General features: G+C 38.3%; 1 protein-coding gene across 2 annotated transcripts in view; it reads right to left on the bottom strand.

Annotated features, from left to right (window-relative positions):
* The window catches only part of PDK3 (pyruvate dehydrogenase kinase 3), a 71,364-nt gene that overhangs the window by 33,833 nt on the left and 9,681 nt on the right, over positions 1 to 27,850 (bottom strand). For both annotated transcript variants that reach the window (XM_016121348.2, XM_016121349.2), the window contains exons 2-5: positions 14,487 to 14,628; positions 10,838 to 10,909; positions 7,156 to 7,340; positions 5,321 to 5,410 (exon numbers count right to left, since the gene is read on the bottom strand). In XM_016121348.2, coding sequence (XP_015976834.1) covers positions 5,321 to 5,410; positions 7,156 to 7,340; positions 10,838 to 10,909; positions 14,487 to 14,628 — 489 coding nt within the window. The remainder of the gene's footprint in view (positions 1 to 5,320; positions 5,411 to 7,155; positions 7,341 to 10,837; positions 10,910 to 14,486; positions 14,629 to 27,850) is intronic.

Here is a 27,850-nt window from a genome sequence, read left to right as displayed (position 1 = left end):
AAAGACTATGGGTTCCGTAGAGACAGCGATGACTCACATTATTCGCAGTTGCAAACCAATCTGTAAATTTGTTATTTAAACATATAAAACAATGTTCTCACTGGGTTACGAAAACAGGTCATTTTTAATCTCTCTTTTCCCACACTTTCTAAATTTCCTTCAATGAGCACTTTTTATTATTTTGGTAACATGGGATTACTCCATTTTACTGGGAACAGGAGTTAGATAACAAAAATGTTGTATAAAGTAGGAAACCATAAAATATGACTACTATCATAAACGTAACTTAAAATGTACATGTGAATATACAATTTATTCCTCTGTCAATCTTTTAATAAAAGGCCAAGGCCACCTTTCTGAATGTGGATGAGCATGGGGTTCCAGGTCTTTTTTAGATAAACAAGACCACATACATCTATAAATATTCCATTTCCTATTTGTTTAAAGTATAATGAACTTAAAGATAATTGTGAAGCAATCTGAGTGCTGATTCCTTCTAAGATTTTTAGTCAGTGCTGCCCTGTAACCTAATAGTTATCTCATTCACAGTCATTTCATTTTGTACTCTGTCCAGCCAGGCTTCAAGTCATGCCAAACAAGGAGTAGGAATGATAAAATGAGAGGATGTAGTAAACTTTGTTCACAGTACAATAGTGGTCTTGCTGGGAGAAAAGTCAAAAGGGGCATAAGAAAGAGTGAAGAACGCTTTGAGTTAGCACAGGAAGAGGAAGGAAAAAGGAGAACATCCGCCTATGGTCGAAATTCTGACTACAAAGAACAAAGAGAGCAGGAGGCCACGAGGCAGGCTGTAGGCATAAACTTCCGGTTTCTGTCTTTTGAATACTGATTAAATTGTTTTGCACATACTCTTCAGCTAGTTTTTAAAAATACAAAACTTCTGTCCCTAAGAGTGATGCAAAAGTGGATAAGAGTAATTCCAGACTTTTAGAAGTGGACACTCTGGTTAGAGAGGTCAACATCGTCTGATACGAGCAGTACAGACAGTAACTGCTGAAAAAGCAGATTCTTTTCGCCTCGAGAGTCAAGTCGCAACAGGTTCCTCCTCATACTTTCCTAAGAGGCCTCTGACCCACTTTAGCGCTGCTCATCTCTGTGCTCTACAGAAGGGCTCGCAGTTCCCTAGGATTCCCAGCCACTTACCTAGTTATACTGATTTGTGGTTAAAATCTCTCTAAAAATTAATGAAAGACTACTTGTGAAGAAACGATGAGGTGAAAAATGAATTGTTCTTATAATATTTTTATAAAAAACTGCAAACATATGCAAAAGGACAGAGCATAATATAATGAATCATCAGGTACCCATTACTAGCTTCAGGAGTTTTCAACACATGCCCAATCTTTTTTTACTACCCTTCCTCCTCTGTGTAATTTGGAAGGCAGCTTTGCTTGCCACCATACCACTAACACCAACTGCTCTGAGTAATTTGAAGTAAATCCCACATGTCATTTTATATTATGCATAATATATAGGGTTTTTTAACACCAACAGCACACCTGGTCTTCCTGGTGGTCTCCCATCCAAGTACTAAAAAGGCCCAACCCTGCTTAGCTTCTGCGATCAGACAGGAGTGTGTTCAGGGCAGCGTGACCATAGACTATGCATAATATTTTTAAATACCTCTCTTGAAGCTGGGACTCCTTTAAAACCCATAACCACAATACCAATAGCACACCTAAAAGCTTAATGATATTTCTCTAATGTCAAATATTCAGTTGTCTTGAAGGCGGTAAGAATATACAATGGGGTAAAGACAGTCTCTTCGATAAAAGGTGTTGGGAAAATTGGACAGATACATGGGGGAAAAAAAGAAACTAGACCACGTTCTTACACCATATACAAGAACAGACTCACAATGGATTAAAGACTTAAATGTAAGACCCGAAACCATAAAACTTCTAGAAGAAAACATAGGCAGCAAACTCTCTGATATTACTAACAGGAATTTCTTTTCAGATATATCTCCACAGACGAGGGAAACAAAAGAAAAAAACAAACAAAAGGGACAACATCAAACTAAAAAATTTTTGCACAGCAAAGGAAACCATCGACTAAACAAAAAGACAACCAATTGACTGGGAGAAGATATTCACTAATGATACATCTGATAAGAGGTTAATATCCAAAATACATAAAGAACTCATACAACTCAACAACAAAAACACAATCCAAATAAAAAATGGACAGAAGACCTGAACACATACTTCTCCAAACAGGAAATACAGATGGCCAATAGACATATGAAAAGATGCTCAGGGTCAGTAATCATCAGAGAAATGCAAATTAAAACCACAATGAAATACCACTTCACACCTGTCAGAATGGCTATCACCAATAAATCAAAGAACAACAAGTGTTGGCGAGGATGTGGAGAAAAGGGAACCCTAATACACTGTTGGTGGGACTGAAAATTGGTACAGCTGCTATTAAAAACAGTTTGGAGGTTTCTCAAAAAATTGAAAATAGATCTACCTTTTGACCTAGCAATTGCACTTCTGGATATTAATCCAAAGAAAACCACAACAATAATTCATAAAGATCTATGCACCCCAATATTCATGGCAGCACAATTTACAATAGCCAAGATATGGAAGCAACCGAAATGCCCATCAACAGACGATTGTATAAAGAAGCTATAGTTCATATATACGATGGAATATTACTCAGCCATTAAAAAAAAATGAAATCCTACCATTTTCAACAACATGGATGGACCTAGAGGTTATTATGCTGAGTGAAATAAGTCAGAGAAATAAGACAGAGAAAGGTAAATACCATATGATTTCACTTATATGCAGAATCTAAGGAACGAAAAGAACTGACTCACAAATATAGAGGACAATCTGGTGATGGCCAGAGGGGGGGAGGGTTGGAGGGCTGGGAGAAAGGGGTAGATGGTTATAAAAGAACAAATTAGTAGGTGATATACGGTCACGGGGATGGGGAGCACGGCACAGGGAATGCAGTCAGCATTAATGTAATGGCTAGGTGGAGAGCCAGAGGAGAGAAGGAGCAATTAGGGGGGTCGTTTTATAAACTATATAAATGTCTAACCAATGTACAATACGCTTAAAACTAATAAAATAAATACATATAAGTAAAATAAATTTAAAAATATCCAGTTGTGTTATAAATGCCCTAAATGACTTTTTGAAGTATTTTATAATTTATGCCAGAAACATAAGTAAAGGTGCCAACTTATATAATCAGTGATGTGAATGAGAAGCCACACGACATGCATGAACTTGTCTACATCCCTGACTGGGTGCTAGCACTTCTTTAAGAGCTCTACAAATATTAACTCACTTAACCCAATGTACAGATGAATTACCAATAGCACCTCTGTACAGATGAAGAAACTGAGATCCAAAGAGGTTACATAACATGTCCAAGGTCACTCAGCTAACCCAAATGTCCAACAGCTGATAAATAGATAAACGAAATGTGGTCTATCTATACAATGAAATATTACTCAGCTATAAAAAAGAATGAAGTACCGATGCATGCGACGACGTGGATGGCCCTTGAAAACATGCTAAGTGAAAGAAGCGAGACACAAAGGACCACATTTTATAGGATTCCATTTATGTGAAATGTCTAGGATAACAAATTTGTAGAGACAAAGTAGATCTGTGGTTGCCCGGGGCTGGGATGGGGGGAATGACTGCTAGTAGTTACCGAGTTTCTTTCTGGAGTGATGAAAATACAAAGCTGATTGTGGCGACGGATGCACAGCTCTGCGAACACACTAAAAACCACTGAGTTGTATGTACACTTTAAATGGGTAAATTGTTTGGTATGAGAATTACATCTCAATAAAGTTGTTTTTAAAAACGTGAATCTCAAAAGGTTTCAAATTTATCTAACCGAGGAACATTTATTGACCAACAGGCATAGAATAACTTCTACATTAGTTAGCCTGACCTCAAATTCTTTACAGTTCAAGAGAAAAGGCACACATGTAGTATATAATGCACTTTTGTGTTATGAATGTGTGTCTTTTTCTCTACTTTTTCAGTCAACTGTCTGAACCTGGCTTTTTGATTCATAAAAGCCATTGGGCTAAGGTTTAATGAACATACGGCCTTTGATAAGACCGATCCTGCACCCCACCCCGACTGGGAGGCTTGCAGAGGTCATGATCAACCACAGGGTTATTTTGTAAGAGAGCAACCTACAGCATTCTCAGGGAGTTGAGGCTGGGCCTGTTCACCTTACAATTGAAATCATTTGAGCACTTCCTAATTAAACAGAGGCCAGAATGTTTTGGCAATTCTAGGCTGAGCAAAAGTTCCCAGGCCTGGATCCTTCTTCTTGAGCTTAAAAATGCCCAGGGAAAACAAACAGCATAGCTTTTCCTTAGCTATGGCTGCTGACGGTACAGTCTGTTCTCCCATTGGGCCACCTCCCTTTGCTCTCCGACCCCAGCAGCAAAGGTCACTCTGCTTGAGATGGGCTTGAGAGCTTTACCAGGGAGACGAGGTCCTCTTCTGCCACCTACAATCTCTTAGCTATACGCTTCAGAAAAAGTATGAGCAACAAAGATCCCTGATGAAGACCAGGAGAGTTGTGGCCATGGAAACTTTTAAGTGTGTGTTTAGAGGAGAGCCACAGTAGGAGATACAAACTTGGAAAGAGACAGCTTGGGGATCTGAGGCTGCATAGAGTAATCATGATACTAAAGAGGTCCAGAAACCTGGTAGGTCACTTATAACAGGGAAGGCTTTCTGCAGCTAGAATCTGCTTTGGATGAGTAACAAGGAAACTGTCCTTCCGATTCGAAGTGCCCTGGCACTAGGGACTTATGGCTCTAGGGCTCTGTTTTACCCCAAGGCTATTGGGACAGCATCTAGCTCAATGTTCAGTGACCCCATGAAGCCCACAGACCATGTATATTCTAAAGCATGGGCTGCATATCGGAAATATGTTTAAATTTTACAAACACATACATCCAGCTGAATTTTATAACGAGAATTTGCATTCTCTGAAATTTTCCGATAATGGTGGCGATCAAAACTTAGAATCTTACTCAAGCTGACAAATGTGTATGGTTTAAGATAGAACTACAAGTAAAACCCTAGTCAATGAAGTGGAAACTCCCATTTTGAGCATTATGAATTCTGCATCTTTTCTTGAACTGCCTAGAAAGAACATTTCGTATTTCCATCAAGTGGCTTGGGCCCTAAGTGGCCTCATGACCCAGCAAACAACTTAGCAACATAACCCTATCGCCAAGCTGCCTCAATTGAACCAGTCTTATTTGGACTATAATGGCTAACATTACAGCCTGTCTCCTTACCTTTCACTACGTCAGCCACGCTGCAGGTGGGATCAATACTTCCGATGTGTTTGGGATGAGCAGGATTAGTATCATCACCAAACAGAAGTGCTAAACAAACACAAAAGGGGAGAGAGAGATTACGAACAAAGCAAGCAGAGAAATACATTGGTTTTTAAGTTTTGAAAGGATTCTCATACTTGGAAGAATCGTTTTAGCAGCCGTGGTGACTTAAAGTAACAGAATATATACAGTGATGGGTGACTAACAGACAGTGGAGGAGGAAGGACGTGCTTTAAGACCTGTCAGCTGTAGTCAGCACGTCCTAAAGCAGTGACCCATGTCAGGTGTCCAATCCTTTCTTCCTGACCCAATATGACTTGGATGAAAACATTTCCTTTCATCCTTAGCCAAGTTTACCCACCTTCTCAGTACTACTCCACACATTTATTCCAATATTCACTAAATATTTAGAAAATGCAGTCTGCACCATTAGAGCAGGTTTGTAAAATATCTTCGCTGTGAACATTTCAAATGCCTCCAGCATAGAGATTATTTTTCAATGTAGTACACACAAACAATATTTGTTTAAGTATTTTTTAAAGTACATTCAAATACTTCCACAGTACACAAAATTAGCAAAATTTTATTCCTGAACGAAAGCTAAAAGGAGCCCCGAAGAAAAAAGTACTCTGAATTTATGTTTGTAAGTGTATTTTTTTTATTTACTTACTGATTAAGTAATTATTTATTGGTGTACTTATTTTTAAATCAAACAAAAATTGGGACTAACTTATTTTACGAAAAGAGAATGCTTAAATAAAAAAGGGGAGATTTTAAATTATAAGAAATGACAAATGTGGGCATTAGGCCAATACATAAAGTTCCGGCTGATTAAGTGAAAAAAAAAGTGCACAAGCTTAGTGAGTGATCTGAAAACATGTATTCATATATGTAGGCATACATATTTGGGCTAGAAAGAAATTGTAGTTACCTGAGTAGTTTAGTTAAACATTATTTGGGTTCTTTTTTTTCTTTTGAAATTTCCTAGAAATTGTCAAATATTTCTAGTTTTTTTAAAAAAGTATACACTTGGGACCAACCCACATTTAATAACTGTATAACAGTCATTTATCCAAATAAAATTAGTAAAATAAAGATGCAGTGTCTATTTTCTGATTCAGCAAAGAGAATGATCTAGACTCTAGACGTGTGGATGTTTGCTCATAAGAATGATAAAATCAGGCAGAGACAACGCGGACAATGAGCCAAAAAGTTTTTTGTAGAGAAAATTTTAGTTGTTTTTTTCTTAGCTGCTTATCAGCCTGGAGAGTAGACTAAAACTCTCAAGACGAGATTATGGTTTGACAATTCGCTTAATCTGATTTCACTGATCACTGTGAAATAAAAGACTGATTGCTCATACTGGCAACATACCAATTCAATATCCTCAGGATCAATAGTTTTAAAACCAAAAGGGAAAACACCTAACATCCTGGATAAAGACTAGAACATTCTCTGAGACATGTGAAAATATTCAGAGATGACTGCCCAGCTGCCATTAAAGCTGGACCTCCCCCACACCGGAAATGTTCAAATGGCAGAGGCTTAAAAGGCAGAGCGTGGTCCTGTCTCTAATATGAACACCAAAAAAAGCCTTGCCAGGATTTCTGTTAATAACGAATACTAATGAATAGCTTTTTAATAGACAGGATTTACTTAAAAAAACCTAAACCAGAAGTGAAATTTCTACAGACAAAAATACAGACCTGTAAATTAAAAGTGAAGCAACAGAAAAGCATTTGGGACAAATTACTCCGGTTACCTTTTCAACCTGGACCAAACCCCCAACTTACTGTGCTGGTTAATAAGCATGCGGAAGGAGATGCGGTTGGTGTAAAACCGATCCAGAAAATACTGAATGTTACTGCTAATGAATGGATCAAACCCAAACTTCTCCTTGTATTCAATCACTCCTTGTGCCATTGTAGGAACCACGTCATTGTGTCTATTTCTGACTTTAATCAGAACTTGTAGAAAGCTGTGTGGGAGGGAAACAAAAATGGTCAGTCTTTATATCCCACAGCTGATGCATAAACCTCTCTGCTCCACCTCCGGTCTTCTGGTATTCTTATAGGTAGGAACATCATATAGGCTACAAGGAAGAATTCACAAACAACTAAAGTATTACCCAAGTTTTTATTTGAAACTTTCTCCAGAAGTTCTTCTCTCAGAGACACAAAAAAGTAAATGGTTTTGTAAAGACAAAAATGCTCAAATCCACGGACTTTTTGGATAAGTGATTACATATAATAGAGGTTCTATAAATGTATGCTGAATAAATGATTGCAGAACATCATTATCCCTTCTGACATGAGGACAACCCAAGACTTTTCTCAAGAATTTATTAGGGATTCTCAAAGCACTAGTTTCCATGAATAAATAATGTCAAAGTTTTGAAGAGTAAAATCTTGAAATAAATCTCTCATAGCAGTAAAATATAATGACGAAATATAGATAGAACAAAGGCAATTGAAACAAACCTATTCAAGAATTATGGTGTATTATTATAAAGATGCAGAAGGAAAAATATATTTAAGAATGATAACTGAGAAAGAAAGGTCAATGGAACCAAATAAAAAGCTTGGAAACAGGCCCAAATTCAAGCCTTAAGTCAAACAGTGGGTAAAATTTTTTATTTAAAAGAGTTAAATCAAAAAATAAAAAAAGCAAAAGGTTAAACCACAGAAAAGATAAAAGAAAATCTGGTTGAGTTAATATGTAACCTTGGAGTAAGGAAGGCTGCTCTAAGCTGAAAACCAAAGGCAGAAACCGTGAAGAAACAAATGATGTAACTACGTAGAATTTCAGCAATTCTATAGGGATATACATAAAGTAAAAAAAAAATGAAAACTGGGAAAAAATATATTTGCAAGAGTCACTATCCTTAATAAAGGAAAAGATGAGCACCATAACAGAAAACTAGGCAAGGAATCTGTCGTCGACATAAAATTTACTAGAAGAAACACAAATGCCAAAAACTTCACCTTCACAAATAAAAGAAAAACAAATTAAACAATGCAGTACTATTCCCTATTTATCGGACTAGCAAAGAATAACCAGGGTCGGTTAGAGTGTGGAAGCATAAATGACGTATTTCTAGGTGCAATTTAGCAACATATATCAAAAGTCTGAAGAAAGTCATTCCACTCCCAGGAACTGATCCCAGAAAAGTAACGAGACAAGGGTGACAGCCGTATTTAAGAGCTGTTCTTTAGAGCACTGTTCATAGTCGCAAGAAAACTACAAACCATTCTAAAATCCAATGACGGGAGGTCAAATCCCATGACACCTGTAGATGGACCACTATGAAACTGCTGAAAATGGCGAGATCTGTAATGTCAACATTGTTATTTTGTAAAAAAAAAAAATATATTAGACTTATAGAAATCTGTGTGCCTAGTTCAGAGGATGGATGAAAGGAAAATGTTAACAGCAGTTGTCCCCTGGCGGTGGAAATTTAGATTGACTTTCTTTTCACTTATCTGAATAGTCTTATTTTCCTCAATGATGACATATATCTGTAAAAAATATGTACGAACAGTAAAGATGAATAAATCAACTCTGAAATTTGAAGGTCATAATTATTTACAAGAAATTTTATGATGGCAAATTTGTCCTTCACATAATGCTTTTTCCAACATATTTATAAATTAAATAGTACTAAAGTGAAACAATTCATTAAAATAGACAAGTGCCTCAACTTATCTGAGGGAAGAAACTTGCCTCAGTGGTTCAATTCTCAGAATACTTCCCCAATCTTCTGGGGCTCTTCTACACTTTATCATTATGTACACATGCTTGTCCTCTAAGCTACTTTCATGTTTACTTAAATGATTTCCCTGTCCATGATTCCTATATGACCTCTTTCTGAACAGAAAAGGCTACTACCATGAGTAAAATGACTCACTCACTTTTCATTCCTTCCTTCACCATGAGTATCAGAACTCTAAGATCCCAACTATCCTAAGTAGCTGCATGACCATGGGCGAGTTACTGAAACTTGCTGAGTGAGAGCTATTATCATCATGATCTTGTGCACACTGGATCCGGCACTTGGCAGTTTACAAAGCAGGCTCATATCCATAAATCACATCGGACTATTCCGGAAACAACCTGTTCCAGAAACTGAGACAGGACTCTGGGAACCACGCAGCAGAAATTTAGTATCACATATTTCCACAAATCTATATCCTAAAACTTTGAAGCTAGACAGGTCAGGCCTAATTTTTAGGATATCGACCAAACAAACTGCTACTAGCTAATGACTTTTGAGAAAACAAAACTTCTGAATTCAATTCATCTAATTTTAATATATTAAATGACAGCAAGAGCTGATAGCAAGGAAAACACCGCATTTGGGCTCTAAGCAATGCCTCCCTTCCACGTTTCACAGATCCATTATACAAAACATCCAGCAAAGTATAAAACAAGTCAGGAGTTTTTTTCCCCTTTATATTTTAATTCACAACTAAACTCAAGCTAGCTACTCATGGCTCAAACCACCAGCTCTGGCAGCATGGAACACTGTAAAGGATAATGTTCTAAGGAAAAAAAATGTGATTTACAGATCCAGCTCTGCTACTAATTAATGTTATGATCTTGGGCAAGTGACCTCATACCTGTGACCTCAGTTTCCTGATCTATGAATTGAGTGGGCTGGGTTAAATATCACGAGTTAAGGTCTTGTATAACATGGTAGTTCTCTAGTTTTGTTCTATTTTGTTTTGTTTTGTTTTATGAACACCTATATGTAAGGTGTTCAATCACACAATTATGGGGACCAGGTTTCTATTTAGAAATTCTTCAGCACGACAGGCCTGCCATGTGCACTCATATGTACATGAAACAGGAAGAAAGTAATGTGAAGGGGATACTTAACTTCTCTTGGGAGAAAAACAACCACACTCAGAGCTAAGGTTAGTGTATTCTGGTTAAATGAAAATGAAAAACAAATATTTTCCATCAACATGAAAATTTAGCAGTCTTTATGCATAATAGCAACAATATAATTCAGGTCGTTATATAAAAAGCATACTGTTTTCTGCTTCTCCAAAAAAATTATAGTTTTTCTGAGTTCAACTGTAACATTGTGTTGAAAATTAAAAAAAAAAATTGTAAAGGACTGAGCAGATAAATTCATGCATACACAGAGGACACCGCATTCTTAAAATGACCACTAGGTGGAACATTTACTGCAATATTTAAAGTGAGTACCCAGCTCCAGTTCCCCAAGAGTAAAAGGTATTAAGAATTAGGTCATGAAGCATAATTTGAAGTGTCATTCCTTTTGTATTCTGTTAAATTCTTTACTCGGATCTTGTTTAAAATGCAATATTAAGTCGTTACCCATTAAGAAACCTAATGCTGTCACCCGAATTATACTTCTTAGTTATTTATTATGACATGAGTTCCATTTACTGAAACATTTTTTATCTAGATCTTTTTACTTTCAGGTAAGTTTGGTGCCAGACTTACTTATCCAAGACCTGTGGATCCTCGGGGCTCTTATTTTCATATTCTAACAGTTCAAGGAAGCTCTGCATGTACCTGGAAAAGAAGAGTTGCTGTGTTAGTTGCCCACCCAACACCCACTCCTCCTTTCCCTCTTTCTTAGAGTGCCCCAAATTTTCCCTATGTATCCATTCCATCCTCCCTGCCCCGCTCACTAAGCAGCCCAAGCGCTTCAGGGAAAGCAGGTGTCACGCAAAGCTCCTGGGCAGCCCGATTTTACTCTGGGTAATCCTATTTCTCTTGTCACTAATTCCTAATTAGTCCGATAGTCCAGGCCTAAGCCTGTCACTGCGCTGCACACAGGGATTAGCTCAGCAGTGGGCATATGCCTCAGTTCAGACCAGTAAAATATAAGAAAAAAGACTTGCTGAGGCCTTTGGGAGAGAAATCAACTGGCTCTGTGTTTATACAGTGTGCCATGTGGATGTGAAGTCTGGGGCTGCTGCAGCGATTCTCTCACCAGGAGGAAATCCAGCCTGAAACATGAAGCCGACACCATGGAAAGCTGTGGAAAGCAGGGCCTTGATAAGCTCATGAATTTCTTAATCAAAACACCATCAAGAGCTTATCCTACGACTGGATCTCATAGTTACACAAGCCAATTTATTGTTTAAATCAGGTTTACTTGGATTTTCTACTGCTTACAAACATATCCTGATACACCAATCTATAGTTTGATTGCACAAAAGAGTGCATATAAATTGTAAGGAGCACATGTGTGACCTTGAAGTACATGTGAAGAACTTAGAAACTAGAAATAAAGAAGGTTCCTTCTCAGAACTAAACTCTCGTAAGCCCTTAGAAACAGTTTCGGGATTAAGAATAGCTACATATCTCAACTACAGCCAGTACAAGAAATAATGTGTTTAACATAAAGATCTAGAAAATGTGGAAAAATGGGATTTAGAGAGGCAAATTACTGTAGCAGCTCCATCCACACAGGACCTGCTCAATCTGGTAGGGATTCAGAGATTCCATTTACTCAGAGGTGTGTGATCTCTGCTTTGGGTCTTAACATGTCCTGAAGGAATTGTCCGTTACTCTAATTATTTCTAATAATTAATTACCACTAATCCTACTAGCCAGCTTTGGATAGAGGATGAGGGTACTTAAGTAACTAAAAATGACTGTTAAGCACATAAATATCTAGAAATGACGTTTTATTAACCAGCCTCACTTGAACTTTGTGACAACGGATGACACTAAAGTATGTTCATCTCTGGGTATATTTTTAAAAAGTCTCTGAGCAGATAAGGCTATGGATTAGATATTGTTAAAATCATCAGGTCAAACCACCCTGTGAGGCCACAGCCACCGACTCACTCATGGTGATGCCCTCTGCCCTGCCATATGCCATCAGAATTTTAGGCAGGTATCCCATCCTTCCTAAAGGGGACAGTTCATTTAAAGAGCAAAGTCTTAAACAGAGAGGAGTCAGAGATGATGCCAAGCTTCCTAGCCTGAAAGTCAAGAGTACAAGGATAACACAGTCTGACTGAGGTGGGGTTCAGGGCCCATTGTATGTAAGGGTCACTTAAGAGGGAAAGGAAATGACAACTAAATACAATGAATTCATGGTCCTGAACTGGATTCTGAAATCAGGGTGAAGAGGGGCGAGGGGGATTGCTACAGAAAAAAAAAAAAGAGCACTATTAGGAAAACTAATGAAATGAGAATGAGTTCTCCATATTAGAAAATACTACTGAAGCAATGTTAAATTTCCAAATTTGATAACCATACTGTGGTTTTTTTGAGAGTTGTTCTAAAGAATTACGAGTACAGCATTTACTCGTACGGAGGCATGATATCTGCTATTAGCCCAATGGTTCAGAGGGAAAAATGTGTGAACGTATTATATATACATATGTATGTACCACATATGTGTGTGTGTGGTATACCACAAATACACAGGGGGGAGGAGGAAGGGAGGGGAAATATGAATGCGAATGATAGAACACATGTTGTCAAATGTCAACCCGAGAATCCGAGTGAAGGTACACATATGGAAATTCTTGCTACTAATCTTACAAACCCTTTTGTTAAGCAGGAAATTATTTCAGAAGTAAATGTTTTTCAAAAAGGAAGAAATGACATGTATGTGTTTGGAATGGCTATGGAAGAAGAATGGTGAGGAGACACAGTTAATTTGAGTCTATACCTCGCCAGTAATTCGCTTTGAGGCCCCTGAAGTAATTTTTTACATAAGTGATAGTAAATGTTTGTCACTGCCACCAGGGCCAGGGAACTTGAAAGTCATCTAGCCTGCCTACAACCCCCAGCACAGTAGCCCCAGTAGCGCTTACATACTTTCTGCTAGAAATCTCTAATGATGGCCTTGAAGCTAAGAAGAAGTCTTGTGCAAACGAGTACTTCTGAAACAAACTATAGACTTAGGGTAAAAAGCAACTATGAGATAAAGCCACAGTCGCTGTCTCTCTGATCTCTCCTGGGTTCCGGGGCCCCTGTGCCTCCTACAGTGAGGAATTGCTGCCTGTCTGAGACAGGAACTAGATGCTGTATCTGTAAGATTACCCAACAGGGCATTTCTCAGACGATTCGTTCTCAGCCCAAGAATTTATTATAATTTATATTATCGAGGAATGACTATTGAATGTCTACTCTCTTTCAGAAGCCTAGCCTCCGCTAACACTCTAAATGCAAGCTAATTAATAGTTCCATTCTCCTTTTATCTGTCTATATCATTCCCTTCCCCGAAAATGCTCTCCCTGTCCCTGTCAACTCCACCCACTCATCGAGGGGCAGCGCAAAACCACAGCTGGCACTTCTCCCCGCTCCTCCAGCCTCCCACAGCACTTCCTCTGTACTGGCTAGAGAGCACGTTTCACATCTAGCCTCCCAAACTCCTCCGGCTTTCTCCACAGTGACTTCTACCTTGCTTTTATAATACAGAGGAGACATGTAAGTGTTTCTCAAATATGCAAATCCCTTTCCAAAAATACACTACCAGCTCTTACATCCTACCACTCACCAACCTCGGCCAGCTTTACCTAAGTGGGTAGTTTATTCACAAATGAAACTCGCTCAAGTAAACAGCACACGCTTTAAGCATGCCTGATTGAACTTTAAGTTACACTGTTGAGATGTTTCGTACTTTTCACAGGGCAAATGCAGCAGCACAGCAGTACTGATATTTTTCCAATCTGAGGCCCCTTTAAATGACTTAATTTGTTCTAAAAGAAACACTGTCTTCAAGGAACTTCTTTTTAAAAAAAGAGCACGGCTGAAACTTGATTGACGCAACATCCCCTATTGAAAGGATTGCAGCCCTGGTCACATGGGTCATTGCATCGCTATTCCTATCTTTCTGTACTTTCCCAATTTTTCAATGAGCAAAATCACAGTTGTGACCAGAAAAATCAAATTTGAAAAGTCAAGAAAGTGTCCAGTATCATTTAAAAGTAGACGATTTTAAATTGTCAGTTTAAAAAAAAAAAAAAAGAAAAGAAAAAAATTTTAATTGCCTGGAAAACCTGGCTATCCCGAGTGACTCATTCCCACACAGGCAGTACGTGTACTTTTAGGGAGAATGGTCTCAATGCCAAATGTTCAGAGCATCATGGGAAGACCTATTTGAAGCCACATATTTACTTACCAGCTCTGAACCAATCCCACAGAAGGTCGGTTAAGCAAATTATCCGGCAGGAGGTTAACTTCTCTCATTGTGTTAGCCAGTCTCACAGGAAGCTCTTTTCGTAGAAACATATATGAAGTTTTCTCACACGCATTATCTCTCCCTATTAAGAGATGAAAAATGTCCCATGATTTACAGTCTAACAGATGGAATAATAAATGCTCCCGTGGTAGCACAATTACTGGTTGGGAAGAGAAAATTAAATAATCCCGCAGATTCTAGTTAAATTTTTATCCTCTGAAATAGCAGGTTTAAGAAAATAATTTAATTAGAATAGAAAAAGAACATTTATTCCAAGACGCAACCTTGAAAGCAGTTTTTTTTTCTTAACGCAAATCCATTCCTAGTGTTACCAGCAGCAACATAAAAGTGACCTGGGATCTAATCTGAATTTGTTTTCAAATAAACACTGTGGGAAAACTGCCAAGCACAAAAGTAGAAGAACATGTTAATCCATTCCTGTTCAGAGGGGTTTCTAGAAGGCAACAGATCCATTCATTCCACAAATATTCACCTACTGTGTACTGAGATTTTCTTCAAATGTGTTTCTTCAGGGACCAGAGCTCTGCCACTTAGGGAAGTAGCCACAGACCCCACCTCTGACAGAGATACAGGGCTTGAAATGTGCCAGAGAAACTAGCTCACAGGTATGCTCAGAAGCAGAGAGGACAACCACAGCATGCCTGAGAGGGGAAGACACTGTTGACCATAAAGACAGGGGTCAGGGAGTCTTCTGTTGATTTCCCTGAGCTGGTTGTGCAGAAAATTTACACACCTAGGATACAGTGGGAAAAAAGATACCCCACCTGAAAGAAAAACTGAGCCCCTTCCCAGGCTGCCATGTGTACCTGAGCAGTTCCATGACTGGCCCTACACCCCCAGCCTTGATTGGGGGATGGAGGACATGAAGGGAAGGACATGAGCTTTGGAGACAAAATGTGCTCCACCCCCAACTCCTCCATTTTGGGAGTGGGACACTTTTCGTAAACTTCTTAACTTCTCTGAGTTTGAGCTGCCTTAATCTGTAAAATGGGGATGAAACTTCACTTTTTGTAAAGAATGTGATGATGTGTATAGAGCCTGACACAGAGCAAGTGTTCAATAAACATTAGTCCTTCTGACCTTCGATACTTATGGGTCCCCGCCACCTCCTTCATACTTGATAGGCTCCATATTCCCTGGAGGATGTTGAAAAATGGGCAACCTGGGAGCCAGGCCCAGAGAGGGGAAAGGTCTTCTCACAATAGTCTCCTTCAAATTCTCCTTATTCTTTCACACGTGATAAAGGAAGCCAATTATAGATGCAGGAGTAAATCCAATTTTCTAACACTTCCAGCCAAGTTCTGGTTTATTCCTTTCATCTCCCCACCAAATAAGAACAGAAATAAAAGAATCCACTTTTGAAAGTCATCTTCAGAACTTTCTTCCCCCATTCGCCCTCATCCCCTTTCCCCATTTTCAAAAGTGTTAGAATAAAAGATTAGTCTTGAACGACCCACCTCTTACTTCCCTGATTCTAAGTGAGTACACTGAAGGCCATATACATTTATTTGGCCTTAAAACATTAACTTTTAAAATGACTGGTTGCTTTGCTCCAGATAACATATAGCACTCCTAAAATGTTCTGTATGAATATTATTTTTGTACGTGAATCATTTTAAATGCACTTAAAATGCTGACATTAAAAACAACTCATAGTAACTCTTATTATAAAGGGAAGAACCTATTACCTAAGTTAAAATGTATGTCTACGTTTTCCCATACCAGGAGAAATACTTTGCACCCTGGTTAAACAGAAAGGACCCATTTTTTAAGCACAAGAGAAATGTTATATTCTCCCTGTAAAACAAGGAAGTCAGGGATTGAGGAAGAAGAGGAAGAACCTTGTGATAGTGAATTGGAACTGGGAGTATCTGTATGAACTCAAGATTTAAAAAAAAAATGAGCTGAGTTTTTTGGGAAGTCAAAATTTACATGCTTAAATTTCCACGTCCACAACATATCTGGAGCAACAAACTAGAAGCACAGAGGTAGGGTGAAGAGGAAGGGCCGTAAGAAATGAGAGCTGACTGTCAGGCACCAGGTGGCAAATAGTGGTCAGATCCATATCTGTTCCGAAAACCCACAGGGCTAGATAGTTTCAGAATGTAAAGGTTTTCAGGTTTTAGGAAAGTAGAAAGAAGTATGTACATCCACTGTGTAATATGGCCTATTATATGGACACAACATAGCTACGGTGAAATCTGTGCACACTGAGCAGGATACAGATCATGGCTCCAAGATATCTCAGATCAGGTTTTGCCACGCGATGAGTTTTGGCAGCAAAGGTATGAAAAAATAACTTCAATTTTTAGAGCTTTCGGGACTTCAGAATTCAGATACAAGACAGTGGTCTTGCAGAACAGTAAAACCAAGGTCAAATGCCAGAGGTATACTTAAATTTGAACACTGACTGGAGCACCCATAAGCTTCATGAATGCGGGCAGGTGTCATTACACTTCGAAGCCTCAGTGTCACCATCAATAAAATATGAACAGTACTTGCTCATGGTAAGAAGAATTAATGTCATTAAAATGTCCATACTACCCAAAGTAATCTATAGATTTAATGCAATCTCTATCAAAACACCAATGGCATTTTTCACAGAACGAGAATAATCCTAAAATTTATATGAAACCACAAAAGTCTCCAAATAGCCACAGCAATCTTGAGAAAGAAGATATCACACTATCTGATATCAAACTATACTACAAATCTATAGTAATCAAAACAGCATGGTACTAGCGTAAAAAGAGACACAATAGAGATCCAGAAATAATAGGGTTAAGCAATCTAACAGATGCAGAGTTCAAAACACCAGTTATAAAGATGCTCAATGAACTTATGGAAAGAATAGATGAACTTAGTAAGAACTTTAAAAAAGAGATAAAAAACATAAAAATGGAAATTATAAAAGAGAACCAATCAGAAATGAAGAACATATCATCTGAGATGAAGAGTATATTAGAGGGAATAAACAGAGTGGATAAAGAAGAGGATCGAACCACCAATATAGAGGATGGGGAAGCCAAGGACACCCAATCAGAACAGCAAAAAAAAGAAGCCAAAATTAAATGTAAAAATATCCATGTCATAGGGGTACCTAAAGGGGAACAAGAAGTTGAAGAGCTATTTGAAGAAATAATGATGGGAAACTTTTCTAACCTGGTGAAGGAAATAGACATAAACCCCAGGAAGCTCAGAGTCCCAAAAAAGAGGAACTCAAAGAGGCCCACACCAAGATATATCATAATTAAAATGTCAGAGGTTAAATACAAAGAGAGAAACTTAAAAGCACCAAGTAAAGCAGTTAGCTATCTAAAAGGGAGCAACCATAAGACTGGCAGTTGATTTCTCAAAAGAAACTATGCAGGACAGAAGGGCTTGGCACAAAATATTCAACATGATGAAAATCCAGGATCTACAACCAAGAATGCTTTATCCAGCAAAGCTATCATTTAGAGTTGAAGGCCATAAAGAGCTTCCCATACAAAAATAAGCTAAAGGAATTTATCGACACCAAGTCAGTATTACAGGGAATGTTAGAGGGACTTCTTTAAGAAGAAAAAACATGTATCAAAACCATGAATAAAGAATGGTAACAACTACATTCCTATCAACCAGTACCTCAAGTGGAAAAGAATGAAGTGCTCCAACCAAAAGATAGAGTGGCTGAATGGATAAGAAAACGAGACCCCTACACATGCTGCCTATGAGAGACTCACTTCAGATTGAAAGACACACACAGACTAAAAGAGGATGGAAAAAGATGTTGCCTTGATGGACTTTTAGGGTATTGTGCTGAATGAAATAAATCAGATACAGAAAGACAAATGTCCCTTGATTCCACATACATGTGGAATCTAAAGAAAATAAACAACAAAAACAAAAACAGAAATAAAATAGATACAGAGAATATTTTGAGGGCTACTAGATGGGAGGGGAATTGGAGGGATGGCAAAAAAAGGGCAAAAGGATTAAGAAGTACAAATGGATAGTTACAAAACAGACATGGAGATATAAAGTGTAGCATAAGGAAAACAGTTAACAATGTTGTAATAAATATGTAAGGGGGAAAGGGGTATGAGATTTAGTGGGGTGATTACTTTGTGAGTTATATAGATCTCTAATCACTATGCCGTACAACTGAAACTAATATATTACTATATGCCAACTATAATTTTAAAAAACTAATTGAATTGTACAATGTAAATATGAGCAACTAATTATCTAATATATTTCAATGAAGCAGAAAAAAAAACACACATAGATCGATGAAACAGAATAGAGAGCCTAGAAATAAACCCACACCTATATGGTCATTTAATCTATGACAAAGGAGGCAAGAATATACAATGGGGTAAAAGACAGTCTATTCAATAAATAATGTTAGGAAAACTGGACAGACATATGTAAAAAAAATGAAACTAGACGACCTTCTTATACCATATACAAGATTAAACTCAAAATGGATTAAAGACTTAAATGTAAGACCTGAAATCATAAAACTCCTAGGAAAAAAACATAGTCAGTAAACTCTCTGACATTGCTGTTAGTAATATTTTTCTCCTGATATAGCTCCTTCCTTAGGCAAGGGAAACAAAAGAAATAATAAACAAGTGGGACTACATCAAACTAAAAAGTTTTTGCACAGCAAAGGAAACCATCAACAAAACAAAAAAACAATCTACCACTTGGAAGAAGATAGTCACCAATGATACATCCAATAAAAGGTTTATATCTAAAATTTATAAAGAACTCATACAACTTAACACCAAAAAACCAAACAACCCAATTAAAAAATGGGAAGAGGACCTGAACAGACATTTCTCCAAAGAAGACATACAGATGACCAAGAGACATGTGAAAAGATGCTTAGTGTCACTAATCATCAGAGAAATGCAAATTAAAATGACGAGATATCACCTCGCACCTGTCAGAATGGCCATCATCAATTAATCAACAAAAAACAAGTGTTGTCAAAGGCAACCCTCGTGCACTGTTGGTAGGGATGCAAATTGGTACAACCAGTAATAAAAGAGTATGGAGTTCCCTCAAAAATTAAAAATAGAACTACCTTATGACCAGCAATTCCACTTCCGGGTATTTCTTAGAAGAAATCCAAAACACTAATTTGAAAAGATATATGCATCCCTATGTTCACTGCAGCATTATTTACAATAGCCAAGAAACAGAAGCAATCTAAGTGCCCATCAATAGACGACTGGATAAAGGAGATGTGGTATATGTACAAAGTGGAATATTATTCAGCCATAAAAAAGGAAATCTTACCATTTGCAACAACGTGGATGGACCTAGAGGATATCATGCTAAATGAAGTCACAGAAAGACAAATGCCATAAGATCACTTATATGTGGAACCTAAAGAATTAAATGAGCAAAACAGAGACAGACTCATAGATACAGAGAACAAGCATGGTTGCCAGATGGGACAAGGGTTGCAGGGCTGGGTGAAAAAAGTGAAGGGATTAAGAAGTACAAATTGGTAGTTACAAACTAGTTATGGGTATGTTAAGTACAGCATAGGGAATATAGTCAATAGTATCATAAAAATTATGTATAGTGCCAAGTGGGTAGTAGACTAACTGGAGGGATCACTTCATAAATTATATAAATGTCTAACCACTATGCTGTTCACCACTCAATATTATATGTAATATTGAATGTCAACTCTAACTGAAAAAGAAAAAAAAAGAATAGTACCTATTTCATAGAGGCTGTGGGTGAGGGTTAAAAAGTGTTTAACATTTAACATTAACAAGTTCTTAAAACAGCCTGAAGCCATGTGTGCCAATTCTAGTAGACCGGTACTTGCTGAGCCCCGAGACTGTGACACATTTGGGCTCAGAGCACCGCCTGTATGATTCCACATAATTAAAAAGGGATTAAAAAGGATTAAAGTATATTCTGTGTCTGTACCAACCACTTCTATTTATTTTAAAATAAAAGGCCTTGATTCTGCACTAACTAGAAAATTGAACTACTCACTCGGCATGGTCTAAAGATGAGCGAATTTCAGGAAGCATGGTATGCTAGCCTTCTTGGATTATCAGTCTTTTATAAACTAGTGTAGAAAGAAACTTTGTCTCTCTATCCCCCATGGCACTGATTAGAGTGCCTCACCTATGGTAGCTTCTCAATGGTTTATTGAAAGAACAGATAATACTTTCAGATGCTTGTGTTTTTAAAAAAGTACCTGAAAGATCTCAGGTTTTGCCTCCTACATTCTAATTTAGCTTTTGAGACAAATTCTTTGTACTCAGATACCTTAATTATACATCAGCTTAAACAGGGAGATGAGTCTTTTTTAGTCAATTAGCAAATCTAAAAATAAATATAAAATGCATGATTTTCTTTAACTATTCTGTGGTTTTCCTCATATAAGTTGAAAGTATTTCATCCTGTGTATTAATGCTGGATACTCAGTTTAAATCAAAGGGTTCCAATAATCTTAATTTTAGTAAACTTACCAAAACAAAAAAACTTTTCATTTTAATTGAATGTCCTCTCAAAAGGGTTCTGCTTTGATGTCTTCTGGTATATTGAGTATTTTCCAGTTGTTCTTTCCAGTTATTTGACTTCATTTTCCTCCCACTTATATGGCTTTTCTATATTCCTTGATTTTGATTTTCTATTTTTATTCTGCATTTCTTTACATGCTTCACCTTATTCAAATTTATCAATTAAATTATTCCCTAGTATCAGTTCAGAAGATGACAACAAAGGAATGGGTGAGGGGAAATTCTGACTTTAGACAATGACAAATTCGTCATCGGCTTTACACTGTATTTCCTCAGTCATTCTTCCTCATTTGATGACCCCTTCATTCTCTTGTTTTCCCTCTGTTTTTCATACTTTGCCCTTTCACTGAGAAGTTTGAAGACAATTACTACATTTGCAAAAGGTATGATTTGTCTAGAAAGATTTTGATTAGCTTCCCATTCATCAAGACATAGGATGAATAGACATAGAAACACAAATGACTTTCAATTTGACGCAGGGAGCTCCCTCAGTGATGGTCACCATAAGAAAGGGGCATTTGACTAGCCTTCTGAGAACAAGAGTTCAGACTTATTATTCTTTATACCTGATGTGCATTGTGGCCTGTATTTCCAGTGACTCTTTAATCCTCTTTTCGACTAATTCACAAGGAACAGAAAAAATACCAATTATTTCTTCACTTAATGAAGTGACCTGAAAATATGCCTTATTAATAAAGCAAGAGGGCTGAGCACATGCCCCCCCCCCAAAAAAAATGTAGAGTCTCCTGTCTAGGTTACTTGAAGTCTATCTATGCCCACATCTCAGCTTTCACACATGGTAGGGGATGGTTTGGGAATGGTAGTAATGGAATCAGGGAGTGGAAAAGGGTAGCAGCAACTGGAAAAATTACCATCAAGGCACCAAAAACAAAGAGAATGATCAACTCATTCAGATAATATTGCTTTTTCTAAATACTGTCAATTAAATGTTTGAGTTTGCAATGTGTTTTTACCATTAACTATGTTAAAATGGATAAAATACAACCAAGAAAATAACATCTTAGGGGCGGTTCTTTGATTTTTTTTCTCCAGTTGTAGTTATAAGACTTCACTCTTTTGAAATCATTGAACTTTGGAATCATAAGTAATTAATTGTTGGGCTTACCAGAGCTAAACAATGATGAATTGAATAGTTGGTCCTTCAAAGAAACAACCTGAAGTGTGAATGGAGAGCTACCAAATGATTGTGAATATTCTTCAAAAGATTCCCTTTTTTTTAGCTTCATTTTTAAAATGTTTGTTTTACTTCCACGCCCAGAAGTACTATTTTACAGCCTGAGAGGTTTAATAATGTTCCTTTGTTTGGGAAGAGTTATTCCTGAATTTAAAGAGATCAAAACAGGTAGCAGATTTGGGGTCTCCCAAAGTTGAGGCTACCCTCACTGTAGACCAGACCTTGTTATTATTACTAACAGTGAGCTGGAAACTTCAGAGCCAAAGACTGGAAGTTTCACACGTACCTCATTCCCTATCACATTCAACGCCCCAACACCACCCAGAAGTGACACTACTTCTTTGGGCCCAACTACTCACAGATGCTGTGGGTCGGAGATTTGGACAAGACACAGGAGGGATGGCTTATCTGGGACTTCAGATGAAAAAACTCAAAAGCTAGAAAAGTGACTAGACTATGGGGGGCTGGACATATCTGAAGACCCCTTAACTCACAAGTCTGACCCAACGGGCACTGCCTATTGGAGCACTGCCGGATGGCCTCTCCATGGGTTTCCTCACAGCATGGTGGCCTTGGGCTAGTGGGATTCTTCTATGGGTTTGGTAAACAAGGTGGAAGCTGCATTGCCTTTTATGACCTAGCCTCAGAAGTCACACGGCTAGCCCCCTTCTGACATACTTAATGGATTAAAGCAGCCACAGCCTGCCCAGACTCCAGCGGAAGGGGATCAGACTCAGCCCCCTCTTGATGGAGAGCTGGCAAGGGCACATCGTAGAAAAGTATCATCATGACCATCTTTGGAAAATGACATCTGCCCTAAGATGCTCATGAAGAGGTATAGAAGATGATTTGTTCCTTGAATTATGTTTGAAAGCTTTCTTCTATTGCCTGAATTTGCTTTCTTCTGTGGTCATTTTTGGCCACTAAATTACCTAGTTTCTCTCTTTCACAAGTGGGCTTCCCTCAGATGGCTGGTGAGCCTTGCTTGTTTAGCCATGTTTGAGAGTGGGGCAGCCTAAAGACTAAGTGAGCGCCCAAAACACCAGATCACATAAGACTTCTGAGTGAGGGTCCTAACACCACACCAGCTTTCCTAATTCTCCTTAAATAGTTCACTCAGGGTCTCTGGCGAACACCCTCTTTATTCTTTACTTTGCCTAGGGGCAACTGCCTGCCTAATAATCTTTAGATGGTCAGGGTAGAGGGTGATCCTTCTGTTTGCAGACTTCCAATTCATTCTCCAGTTTTTGCCCAGCTAGCCCTACCTGTCACTCCCATCCTCTACATCTGGTACTGCATTGCGGAGGTGGGAGGCTCTGCTATACCTAGCTCTGCAGCCTCCCTGGCCACAGTGCCTTCTGAGTATGTTCTAGACCTGAGCTATCCAGTACAGGAGCCTTCGGCAATTAAGGGAAATTTGAATATTAAGTTTTATTATGCTATCAATGATAAATTCCCAAGTGTGATAACTGAGTCACGGTTATTCGGAGACTACTCTTATGCTTAGGATATGTGTAAGTATCTAGGGGTAGTCATGCTGTCTGCAACATACTCTAAAATGGTTCAGCCAAAAAATCATGTATAGAAAAGGAGGGAGGGTGGGAGGGAGATAGAGACAGGGATGGATTGGGTGAGGAGGAGATAAAAAAGAAATACAGTAAGCCCTCACTTAATATCATCAAAGGGTTCTGCAACTTTAACCAAAATAATGAATAATGAAACCAGTTTTACCACAAGCAAATTGATATAAACATGAGTTAGGTTCCTATGGCATCTCATCAACGTTACAATGACATATTATTCGAGGACCTGCTGTACGGCGAAGTAACTGGTAAATCTAGGTGCTAGGCATGAGTGTTAACGATATTGTTCCTACAAGTTTTCCTAGGGTCAGAAAATTTTCCAAATAAAAGGTTTGGGAGGTACATTGTAAATGACCTAAAATATTCAATAATAAAGGAATAGTAAAATAAATTACAGTATTGCACATTTACATGGGGAAACATGCAGTCATTGAAGAATCTTTTTAAAGAAAAAAACCAGTCTTTTAAAAAAGGTTTCCCTATAACAAGAGCCAGTCTGTTGTTGGTGGGGGGGACCTACAAGAGCTATTCTATTCTTAAAATTAAAAAAAGTGGGGTCTGAAGCCCATGGCAAGTACCTTCATGTAATGACTTTTGCCTTTCTTATAGGAAAAGAGGTTACAGGGTGATCATGGTGGGGTCCCTAATAGTGGTAATACAAGTGTTGTGGGTCCTTCCCTGGAGGATGTGTGTGTCTGAGGAAAAGCAAAGTCATGCCCACTAGCGGCACCCTGATCCTCTCTCTTTAGAGATCCTATTTGTTTACTCTTTTGAAATATTATGTCTATGAATGGAACAGTGAGAAACCGGCCCCTCTGTATGTCAGATAAGGCCAAAGCAAGTTGTAAATGGATTTCATCGTGGGCTGACAGTTTGTGCCCTCCACTTGGGCAACCCCTCTGCCACTGCCCCTAGTCACCGAGTTCTAAATCCTTTAGGTCCCAGGATTTCTCAGACAATGGAAGAGTCCATTATTAGCACAACACCTGGCCCACTGTAAGTGTTTAATATTTCTTGATTAAAACTGAAAGTTAAAATACTTAGTAAGTTTCAGTATAAAGTTACTGTAGTAAAACTCAGTGGCTCAAGCTAACATTTGCTGGTAATGGTAAATTCCTCTGACGAACAGATCATTACATTCTATGTATTTGGTTAGGGGTATTGAAATCTTTAGAGGTAGGGGAAAGGTAGATAGGAAGGTGATAATAAAGTGGCAGTAACTGTCAATACGGTGTGCTGGGCCAGAGAATGGAGAAAACAGCATGAATGTGTTCAGAACTGATTATGACGAATACAGCTTTGACCAGCGAGAGAGCATGTGAGTAACAATCCCAGCCAAAGCCACCACACTGATCCATATCAACCTAATTTCAGAGGGGGGTTTAGGATTTAGTCCTAATGGTGGATTGTTGAATTATAGGATGTCTTGCTGTCATGGAAGCAGGAATAGTTAAGTAAAGGTCACACCGTACTCATCTCTGAGTTAATTGAGGCAAAATGTTAAGTTAAACATTACAGTGAATGAAAAGGATCCAAAGTCAGTCAGGCTCAAAGCACAAATGAGCTGAAAGGGCTATGTTTCTTGGGAAATGATCGGTTTATATAGCTGGGACCTTCGGCCAACAAACTTTAAGATAATTAACATTTGAGGTTAAGAGCTCCCTACACAGTTTTTATCCTTAGCAGGAAGCTGATTTCATCCAGGAAATGCTGTGTCACTAATTTCCCATAATAAAAGCATAGCCAACAATTACTGAGCACCTACCATGTTCCATGCATTGTGCTGCACGTTCTCGCTTTCATCCATGTAACAAGCCTATGATCAGATGCTATCGTTTCCATTTTGTAGTTGAGGACACTGAATATAGTACGATTAAGTGATTAGCTCATGCTCCCACTGGTGGCAGGCACCAGAAATCAAGACTTAAGTACAAGTCTACACAGACTGCTTCTCATATTCTCAGAGACAATAGGCATTACTAATGAGTGGTGGGGGGCCTCAGAATAAGAAGAATGCTTTCAGTGCAAGTAAATAAGTAGGTATCAGTCTGATAGCTCAGAAATGATAAGACTGGATGACCATCAGATTACGCAATTTCCTGATTCCCTAACAAAACAAATTTAGCCAAAACCTCAACATTACAAATACTCCATTTGCTAGAAAGAATTGCATTGGGGCGATGGTATATTATGTTGAAAGAAATGGTATATTATGTTAAATGAAAACACATAAATTTAAAAGCTCAATCTACCTGAATTTTACTTGTGGTTCTGCCCCTAACTTTACTTAGGCAACATACTTAAATCATCTAAGCTTTAGTGTCTTTAATCAAAGAAATGGAAACATCTACTTCGCCTAGATGTTATGAGAATTATCACTACATCTGCCCACTATTGTGTCTGTTAGAGAGTGGTACACAAAGGTAAGCTACCTTTGCCTCCTAAAAAGAATAATTTCTGGTTCCCTTTGGAAAGGGAGGCCGAGATGTTATACCAAGAACTGGCCGTGGGTCTACGCAGTCTCTTTGTTACTCAGGGCTCCTGCTTTCCCATGTGTGCAACTGGGGAGGTTGGACAGATGATATCTAAGTTCAAGCTCCCACTGAATGGATCGAAGAGAAGATTTTGGTTTGTGTCTCTACATTTCACAGTTATTTATATTACACCAACTTTGCCTAATAATGTACATCCTGGAACGACTCTGGAGAGCACTTCTCAGAGTAAGCAGCCCAGGAAAGGAGCTAGAAATCAAGAAAAAGAGTACGTACACACATTTATGTCTGTTCTTCTGTTTGTATTCTCCATCCAGAAAGCCTGCGAGGACACTCTGGATAAAGGACGATTCAGTTAACACCTCACACATTCCCATAAAGCCACCTCTGTTACACGAACCTCCAAGGGAGAGGTAGGGACAGCAGGAAAAGCATGCCACAAACTCACAGGATTCAGAAAATGTGGTATATAGGCTCTTTGTTGATAGCTCTCGGGCTTGGGAAAAAATTTTGCCAGATCTAACACAATTCTTAACTCTGGAAGCACATTACAATCACCAGGGTAATTCAAACTACCACGCCTAGACCCTACGCCCAGAAATGGATTTAACTGGCTTATGTGGGGGACAGGTGTCACTAGTTTTCATTGCTCCCCAGATGATTCTCATGAGCAGCGAGGACTGAGAACAACTTACTAGCATCTAATCACAAAAAAGTCAACGAGGGAAGAAAATCAAAGAACCCCTCAGGGCCTCAGAGAGTGGTTGTGAAACATCTTAAGCCTTTCTATTTACCCATCCTTTTTTAGTCTCTATTCTCAGGTTTGAGTTTTGTTTTAGTCTCTTAGGAAAGAGACCCAGGAACATCTTCATAGTCTTGAGACTTTTCAGCACTATCAACTATCTTTTTTCTCTTCCTCTTTTAGACAATCCGAAAAACTACTGATCACATTTGCGTAGGAAATAGGTGTACTTCGGGATGTCGGTGACTCTTGACAAGCTGTGACAGTGCACTTGTCCGTCCTTTCTTCTAGTGTGTTTTGTTCCCATACTACACCCAAACTTTACCTACTTTCTCAGCTGCAGATAAAAAACCCTGAGTATGCTCAGCTCTATGAAAATTTAACAATTTGTTGGGAAAAGGTATGTATGTGACTGATTTCAAAGAGCGCTACTGTATTCTGGCCAAAAACACATGGGAAAATATTTAATTAACTTTATGTTTTGGGAAAATGCTAGAGAGAAACTTAGTATTTTGTTCCCAACAGTGAAACTATTATATACTGACCTTCATGCCCCAGTAAGAAAGAAAGCGACCCTGGTCAACTCAAATGGTCAAGCGGAATCATAAGTCTAAGATTGAAAATAAAATCATGACTGCTTGGATAATGCTTAGGGAAATAATCTACCACTGAGTTAGAACCCCAAATATTCAATTAAAGGAAATATAAATATCGATGCATGTAAAGGTAATA

The sequence above is a fragment of the Rousettus aegyptiacus genome, unplaced genomic scaffold, assembly GCF_014176215.1.
Source record: "Rousettus aegyptiacus isolate mRouAeg1 unplaced genomic scaffold, mRouAeg1.p scaffold_m13_p_9, whole genome shotgun sequence".
NCBI lineage: Eukaryota > Metazoa > Chordata > Mammalia > Chiroptera > Pteropodidae > Rousettus > Rousettus aegyptiacus.
This window is presented reverse-complemented; position numbering and strand designations above follow the sequence as displayed.